Below are 8,748 nucleotides of genomic sequence, written 5' to 3'. Positions count from 1 at the left end.
CAAGAAAACAAAATTCATGTAGGCATCATTTCTCATATGCTCAACACACTTCCTTTGATTTGATGACCATACAATGGCTAGCCTTGTTATCATTGGCAATGTAAGGAGGAGTTGTAGAAAATAAACTAGGTATGAGTCACAATCAACTTTCGAATCCCTAAACAGATGTCATTCGAAGTTTACATATAATTTATGAATATGTTTACTTGAAATAATACAAAACATGCATGTCATAAAGTTTTATTGATATGGTGAAAGTATTGACTATACAAGTCTTTGTACTCATTTGTGAAAAGATTTATCTATAATAAAAAATCGTATTGACAAACGAGATACCAATGACTTTTCGAATGATATTATGTTATCTCACTACTAATAGGAAACAAGATCATGTTGACATTCTCAATTCAAATTAACACCGCTTCGATTTCAAAGACATAATGTTTTTGACATGCAGAAAATGATTATTTTGTTCAAATGATTGCCTATTAAGTATAACTTGGAGTGTATGTGCTCAGTGCTTTCAACCAATCATTGCAAAAGTGTGGGGGATTAATGGGAGTCAACATTATGTTTATGGTATCAACTAACACAAAATCATTGATGACAAAAGTATAAAAATGTGTGAGCATTGAGGAACATAATTGAGTCAATCTTATGGTTATACAATCAAGACGTAAAATGATTTGCCTTATACATTCTAAGATTACAAATTTATTGATGACTAAAAAGTATTGAAACATGTGGCAATTATGGGGATTCAACCTTATGGTCATACACGACGACATAATGTTCTAAATCGCAACCATTACCAATACACTATATATTTGCATTGTTAGAATTTGAATAAGGTAATCATAGGAATCCATGATCAATCATGTGTGTGAACATCTAAAATCTCTTAAAATATTTTACAGGCAACATGTTCACATTAACAATCGGCAACGGTTCGGTTCGGTTTGAGAGGGTCAAAACCGAACCGTTAAATTTTTTTGAGACCTGAACCGAACTAAACCACGAAACCGTTATACCGAACCGCTAAATTTTTTCCAACCGTTAAGGTTCAAACTGAACCGTTGTTGATTGTTAGTTCATATCAAATGCGTTAACACATTATGTCTTGTGCGGTGGTGAAGTTGATAGGGAATGCATGATGCACATGTAAGTCACGTGCTAAATCTACAACATCTTTTTTTTTAACAACAAACTCGCAGTAAATTACATAACCCCGTATTTGTGATGGTATCCAATGGGCTTCAAGAGTGTAATTTCATCCTGGATAATTGCTACAAATTTCCATTTTAGCAATAGAAACTAGTTGAGTTATTTGTATGAGTTCAGCTTTAAATTTATGAATGAAATTTAGTTGTTTTAGGAAAGCTTATTACCATAATATTAGTCTAATAAGGAACCTCTATGGTGTGATTCCTATTGTGCTCAATTCACATTACAAGATTAGGATATATATATATATAAGGCTAGATTTTCTTGAAAAGCGATAGAGGCTTGAATCTAGATGTTGCGAGACTGAAGTGTTTGAGTTGTTATCTATTTTTTTTACCATGGGAAACTGCAACAGTTTTAAACGTTCATTCGAATAAGCACATGAAATCTTGGAGGCTTGTTCAAACGTGACTTTTAAATCATTAACTATTCCAGAATAGGTATAACTATTACAATGGCTATGACGGGATTTTCGTCTCCTTCCTATTAAGTAGCCTTGAATAGGCAACAAATAGCAATAGTATGTGTAGACATTGATATTATACTTACAGTTTAGATTACTGCGATTCTATATAGAGTACACGTAGCATCATTACCCCTCTTTCATGCTTGTATTTATTATGATATTGTTTACGTTGGGGCTTGGAATGTGGAAATCACAAGTGTCACGACTCACACAATTGTTTAAAGTTAGACATGCTGGATCATGACAAAAAAAAGAGAGTCCTATTGAGCTAGAAAAGGCAAATCTTTCTATAATCTAGCGTCATATTAGTACTATCATGGTGACAAGTCACAAGTTTCCCAACCTACATATCCACCTTAGATATTCCTATGCAATCCCATAAATTTTTATTCTTTCCTCAATTTACTACCTTACATGTCAAGGCACCAACACATATACCAAGCGCAAATAATTGTTCGGTGTAATTCGTGCATAAAGTTAACTCGTTGCCTCTTTTGAGTGATGGAAGACCCCAAATTTTAGTACAAATGTTTTAACTTTTATGATTAGCCTAATCTATATACAAATAAATTTTAACTTTATTCAACATTGTAGGTAAATTATTGTGAGATTATATTTTGTGCATCATTCTATACTATGTCTACATTTATGTGTTGTTTTTTTTATTTTGGACTATATCCTGTGCATGATTCCACTAGGAAATGAGACGTGGCGTGAAATATGTTTTGAACAACTAATTCTCCTCTATGGACCCTATAGGCCATTAGCCAAAAGGCATATATGGGATTGCATTAGGATGTGGAAAATATTGTTGATTCTGAAGGAACAACAATTTCTCTAGGGTCCTTCATATAGTTTCCATATTACAATTAAGGAAACTTATTGGTAGATGACTCCTTTCATGGTTTAGATAGCTCATTGATTATAGCAAAACATTGAAAACTCTACTGATTCAAATCCACTCCTAAATAGTGATTACCGTCATTTGGAAGAGGTTTGGACAACCAAATCAAATCCTTATTCATGTACTTTAGATTTGTGCACAACCAATATTTCCATATAACAATTTACCCCGCTATCTATAAATACAATTCAATCCTCATCACCTCCAAAAAATCTTTTGGTTCTATGGATTAGAGTTTGACTTGAACGGACAATATGGAGTGTTTGCAATGAATGTGACAATGGTCAAGTTGTTTTTAATCCATACTAGTTTAGGTTTCCTTCCAAGCATCTCTTTAACTTTGTCATGTAATTAATCATAAGATTATCAAACACATTTATGCCTTGCTTTCTTAATGTTTATAATCTAATACATTGTGAATATTCTTTGTGATTTTTTACCTCACATTCACGTTTCCAAATCCCCACTAGTAATATACTTTGTTAAAAACAAAAGTGGAGTGTGTTCGAGTGTTTGTGCATGTGGTGTTGTGTGCATTACGGTAAACGTTTGAACATTATGTTTACCACTAAAACTCAAAAAAGTAAGTGAAGGAGAATGTTTGAAATATAAGCATGAAAGCCATAATAATATTTGTGTTATTTGATTAAATAACAATAAAGTGGATCAATTTCTTGAGAACTCCAAAAATCCTAGAAAATGGAAGCTTTAGGTCCGTCATTAAACTTCAAACATCCTAAGTTGCACACTTCGGGACCAAAGTTGTTAAGATTGATTGATGATTTTAACATTATGGGCCATCGAAGAAGCACAATCACAAAGTCTGATGTCTAGAGTTGTTAGAACCTGAGAGATATTTACACAAGTTGTTCAAGTGCTTAGATATTTAGATTCTTGAGTAGCCTAGTTATTTTGATTTGTGGCTCTCAAAGACGGGAGACATTTGATTTGTTGGTCTCTTTTTCAGTCTTGTGGGCAATTTTGGCCTCTTAAAAGGAGTTAATAAAGCTTTCTTTCTTTCTTTTGCGAGGGACCTTGTTTTTAAAATATCCAATGCTTATCAAGTAATAAGACCTTGGCCCTTCTCCATTTCCACTTCCCACTAAGAATGTCAGCAAAGCGTCCGAAAACATTGCCTATATGTTGTTTTGTGCTTGGGTGTTTTACACCATGCAATTAAAGCATGAAGGTTTAGATTTGGCGGACATGGGTGTCAAAATCTAGTCCATACAAATATTGTATTTGAATGCGAGGCAAAGTGGCAAAATGTTGACTGTATTGTGCTATTCTAATGTTTTGAACTAAGTCATTGGATATATAGTCATTGGATACTATTAATAGGTACCAAGACACAAAGTCCATAAATTTGGGTTTAACAAGAATCCTTGGCCTATGAGATATGAATGTTAGTCCTGTTTCTATACTCTATTACTATCAATTCTATTGAAATTTCTATCAATATAGCTTCAACTCTATAACTAGGAATTTCAAAGACATTTTGTTTATATTCATGGTTGTTTGGTGCAATGGCTATGATTGGGTTTGATGAGGTTTGTTGGCTTATGACATATGTATGATTTTCAGTCCTATACTCTTATTTACAAGCAGCAACTTTGCTGCAATTTCTCATGAGATAGATTCAAGGGTTTTTCAATGACATTGTTCATACTTGTGTTGACTGGGTTGTGATAGGTTCTATGAGGACCATTGGCTTATGAGATGTCACAGTTGCCCTTGTTTCTATACCTCTATTGCAATTAATGTTGCTATTAAGTTGTATTGTCTTTAGAGGATGTTTCTCCTCATAAGGCATATAACAAGAGCAAATTTGTATATGCAAAATTCATCTTTTGAAGTAGCTTTATAATTAAGCTATAAACCAAAAGCAGAAACATCAGTAAACTCATATATACCCATCCTTCACAGCAAGTTCTTGTAAATGATCAATAAATACTTGTAAGCTCATATCATCGGTGAAAATCAAATCAGAATCCCCAACATTCTCACTTCTATGCGTAACTGATGGATTCAATCTGGCTAATAAAAACCTTGCTTGGCTACTATGTTGATCACATTGAATGAACTTTGGGGGTGGATTCCGTTCCATAAGTAGAGATTGTGCATCTATGACAGGTGCTTCCAACAGTTTTTTGAAGTTTTCATGTGATGGATCATTATGATAGTTAAGCTTCCTCCATTGAGCAATGATGGATCCACAATGCACTACTACAACAAAGAATGCATCAAAGAGGAGGATGGTATTAGCCTTGATTGAGTTAATATCAAGCAAGACTGGCCTTGGAGGACCATCAAAGGAATAAGAGAACAATGTGGGTTGTATCATAATAACAGTTTCTGCTACACCTTCTCTATTCAGCATCAAGCGAAAGAAAGCAGTTTCATCTGGTGTGTTGTTGCTTACTTGGAGAAATGGAGAGCGGCGCAAGTAAAACATAAGCTGCGGAAACAAAGAGAAACCAGATGAAAGTTGAAAAGATTCAGCTACTTCCTGGTGATAATCTCCATACTTAGCAGCAAATCTAATCAACATGTGTTCAAGCCAAGTTATGACATCCAACACATCTTGCCCAGACACTTTCTGTAATGCAATCCTTGCAATGATGGCAGCTGACGCTTCCTGGTCAAATCCTGCTTTAAGCTCCTGAAATTGAGATTCATCAATCCACCGCCTCGCAGTCGTCGTGACTCGAACCCGAGCCTGACCATCGCTTTTGTGATACTTTGTTATAAATTGGATAACAAAAGCAGTGCCTGGTTGTGCACCTATAGTGGATTGATTTGACAATTCAAAGAGGAATGCAATGTTGGTCTTCTCATTTAAGGTGCACATTTTCCACGTGCTCGTTCCAGCCTGCTTGTTGTTACTGCTCTTATGACCCAGTGAAGAGCAGGGTCCGAAAGCTTGAGAGACCTTCACTTTCGGGCTAGTTATAACCTCCAGAGTTGCATTGAAACACATTTTCAGAAGACCATCTGCATTATTGAATGCAAAAAGACGTTGTAACGATTTTATGAATTCATCTGACTCGTACGTCTCAGCCAGCACCAGTAGTCCACCAGAGGCCTCTACGGCTGGTTTCATTTCATGGACACCTACTTGATCCAGGGAACAAGCAAAAACATCCAGCACTAACCCTTTGGACACCAAAGTATCTTCAATATTCTTATAAAACTTCTCTGCCTTTTGGGAATGATGTGCTCGATTATTACCAAGGTCACGGTGACTACGCATACTATCTTCAAGATTCGTGCTCACAACCTTCCCTTGTCCTATCGTTGCAGGACCTCCAACAAATAGCAATATCCTTGACCCAGAATTGCTTGACCAACCCTCCAGCAATGAAACAGCTATGTTCAAAGCCACTCCTGTGGCCCGTTGAGGCCTGTGCTTGAAGTCAGTGTTGCCAATTTCGGGCTGCAGCTCCTCAAGAACAGTTAGAAAATTAAATTCATTATCTGCATTTGGAACAAGGAAGCGGTTGATTCCCCCTTGTTTCATGCCCATGGCCCTTTGAGATTTACTATTTATGCTCAATAATTGCTGGATCTGCAGGAACAAGCAGTTTAGTATAATAGGTTAACCACAACAGGATGAAAACAGACTGAAACACTTTATGGTTAATTTTATAGTCATCCATCATAATTATGCAAAAACCTGTTTAATAATGTAGGAGAATCCATTTTCTTGCAGCTGCGTTATCCATTATTTTATGCATGTAAAGTAATTTATATTGAGGGTTGCAATATATTATCATCCATTTCATAAGTCCTATATTATCACATGCAGGCACACCTAACATAGATAAAGCAAGCTGCTGCCGTGAAAGAGGAATTAGGGGTCAATAGATACATCCCTCCCATTTATATTATTTCCCAACATCTGCACCATTACATATACATACATACATCATCGTGACATTATTATAACCACGAAACAAAGATGGGAAACTGCATTTCTAAATTCTATCTGCAGCATTAATGCTCAACAATTGATTGTAAGGTAAATTAAATCCAATGATTAATGGCCTAAGTTCCTTGTACCATGGTAACTGATGAACTAAACTTCCATAAACGCCTTGAAACAACTTAGCACAAAAATTTCTTACAATCCTTTCCAAGATAGGATTTTTTTCTCCAATTTATGACCCCAATTTATGTTCTGAGTCATGGCTTTTGTCATTATCTCCCATCAAATTATTGAATCCACTCAAAGGGCGTAAAGCATCCTCTTCAAAAAGATTTTGATGAGGCCTGCTACGATTTTGTCAGTATATCCCATATCTCTTTTGCCGTTTCCTTTCCGCCTCACTTTGACAATACCTCATGAGCTTGTGCTATGTGCAAATGAGCAGTAGTCTTTTCATCCACACTGTTTCACTAGCCATTTTCAGAGACCCCCACAGGCCTCTCTCAAATTGCCACCAAGCCATTATTTTTTCTTAAAACAGCTTGCATTCTCCGTTTCCGTAATGAAAAATTATTTTCATTGAACTCCCTATTTCATACTTTGACACCTTCTTTAAGGATGTCTGCGTTCTAATAACTGGAACTGATTACAGGAATGAAACCATCTTAAAAACTAGGAGCTCTCGTACCTTTATGAGGAGATTGTGGAAAACAATACCCATGATGCAACTTTGTTTCTTAGCCAGAAAGCTGCTTTACTGCTACACCTCCCCATGCTTCACCTCTCCCTCCTTTATGAGGACATTGTGGAAAACAATACCCAAGATGCAATCTTGTTTCTTAGCCAAAAAGAGGCTTTACTGCTACAGCTTCCCATGCTTCACCTATCCCTCCTCTCAAATGTCGAAAATCAGAGGGGAAAAGGTTCACTTCTTTCCCCCGGAGTCGAGCTCTGATCCAGTTTGGGACATCCAGATTGAATGTGACAAATGCAACGAATCAAAATTCAAAGGATCAGGATGAATTTTATGGTGAACAATGGGTGTCATCAAACAATTTCTGAAGACAGTTATGACTGTGAATGATATTGAATCGGGCAGTAGGATTTTGTTCAACCAGGAATACTATCTAAGGGTACTACTGCTAGACGGGGCCTGACCAAGCAATACATTAATAACCTTCCAAACCTGGATGATGATCACATTACAATCAAGGAAAGTAAGAGATAAGATAAACGCACGCAGAGACCATACCCGAAGAGAAGTATATTCTCTCTGCCAATCGAATACAAGCGCCTTCATGTAATGATTGTTCGATCCGAGTTCATGGACATGAACTTGTGTCCCAAAGGAGAGTAGGCCAAGCACGGCATTGTTTGGCAAGAGGCTGACAGTATGGGAAATCGCCTTCTTCAAGGCTCCAAAATCTTGCGCCGAGATACAAGTATCAATGACAAAGACAAAAGTGGGGCCGGCGGCAGGAGGCAGGGGTGGGGCCATCTGCTGCTGCTGCTGTTGGAGGGGATAAGAGACAGCATAAGGGCGTGGAGGAGGAGGGATGATATACTCTACGCACGTGTGAGCGGGGAAGAGCTCGGCAGGGAGGACGCCCTGATCGGACGCATAGTGGTGGTGTGAGAGAGGGAGGGAGTTGCGGTGGAGGCAGAAAGGACATATCCAGAGCTTGGTGGAGGGATCGAGACGGGCGTAGGGGTTGAGCACGCCGCCGCAGCTGCTGCATCTGAGAGGGGAATAGGGCAGCGTGGGGATGTCGTCGTCTGCAGTGGCGGCGGAGAAGAGAGGGCAGCACATGACGGCCAGGGGGATCACCATCTTCTCCGCCGACCGCCGATCCGATGGCCAGGCGTGCCATGTCCATCGCAGCCCCTCTGATGCCTCCAGCTCTGAGAAATCCATGGCGAGGAAAACACACAGAAAACAGGGGAGGGAAGACTCTCTTAGGAGACAGCAGGAATTATTATTATTATTGATCTACAGAGAAAAAGGAGAAGGCATCGTTCGTTCGTGCACACGTGTGTGTGTGTGTGTGTGTGTGTGTGTGTGTGTGTGTGTGTGTGCGCGCGCGCGTGTGCGCATAGGATTAGAGAGGCTTTGTTTTAACGATGAATTGGTGGGACTTCAACACGAATCCATCGCCCAACCCGACCCCGTTTACCGAATCCCATCTATGTATTGCTTCTCAGAACACATGGCCGAAAAATCATACC

The 8,748-nt window shown here is 38.2% G+C and overlaps 1 protein-coding gene across 1 annotated transcript; it reads right to left on the bottom strand.

Moving 5' to 3' along the window:
* Nucleotides 1-4,479: 4,479 nt before the first annotated feature.
* Nucleotides 4,480-8,463, bottom strand: LOC147870175 (Sec23/Sec24 protein transport family protein). The gene is made up of 2 exons (XM_087337631.1): nucleotides 7,775-8,463; nucleotides 4,480-6,162 (listed from the first exon to the last, which is right to left on the bottom strand). The coding sequence occupies exons 1-2, from the start codon at nucleotides 8,435-8,437 to the stop codon at nucleotides 4,498-4,500; spliced, it is 2,328 nt and encodes a 775-aa protein (XP_087193757.1). The 5' UTR covers nucleotides 8,438-8,463; the 3' UTR covers nucleotides 4,480-4,497.
* Between the last annotated feature and the right edge of the window lie 285 nt (nucleotides 8,464-8,748).

The sequence above is a fragment of the Azolla caroliniana genome, unplaced genomic scaffold (genome assembly GCF_043228905.1).
Source record: "Azolla caroliniana isolate FFs.n. ecotype wild unplaced genomic scaffold, voAzoCaro1.0.p SCAF_1, whole genome shotgun sequence".
Classification (NCBI taxonomy): Eukaryota; Viridiplantae; Streptophyta; class Polypodiopsida; order Salviniales; family Salviniaceae; genus Azolla; species Azolla caroliniana.
Note: the sequence above shows the minus strand (reverse complement) of the source record. Positions and strands in the feature narration are given on the sequence as shown.

What these genes read in the sequence shown, in the direction of transcription:
- LOC147870175 (XM_087337631.1), bottom strand. Translation starts at nt 8,437, where the DNA reads ATGGATTTCTCAGAGCTGGAGGCATCAGAGGGGCTGCGATGGACATGG. An exon ending in GAGAATATACTTCTCTTCGG is followed by an intron (nt 6,163 to 7,774) that starts GTATGGTCTCTG and finishes TTGTTCCTGCAG; the next exon opens with ATCCAGCAATTATTGAGCAT.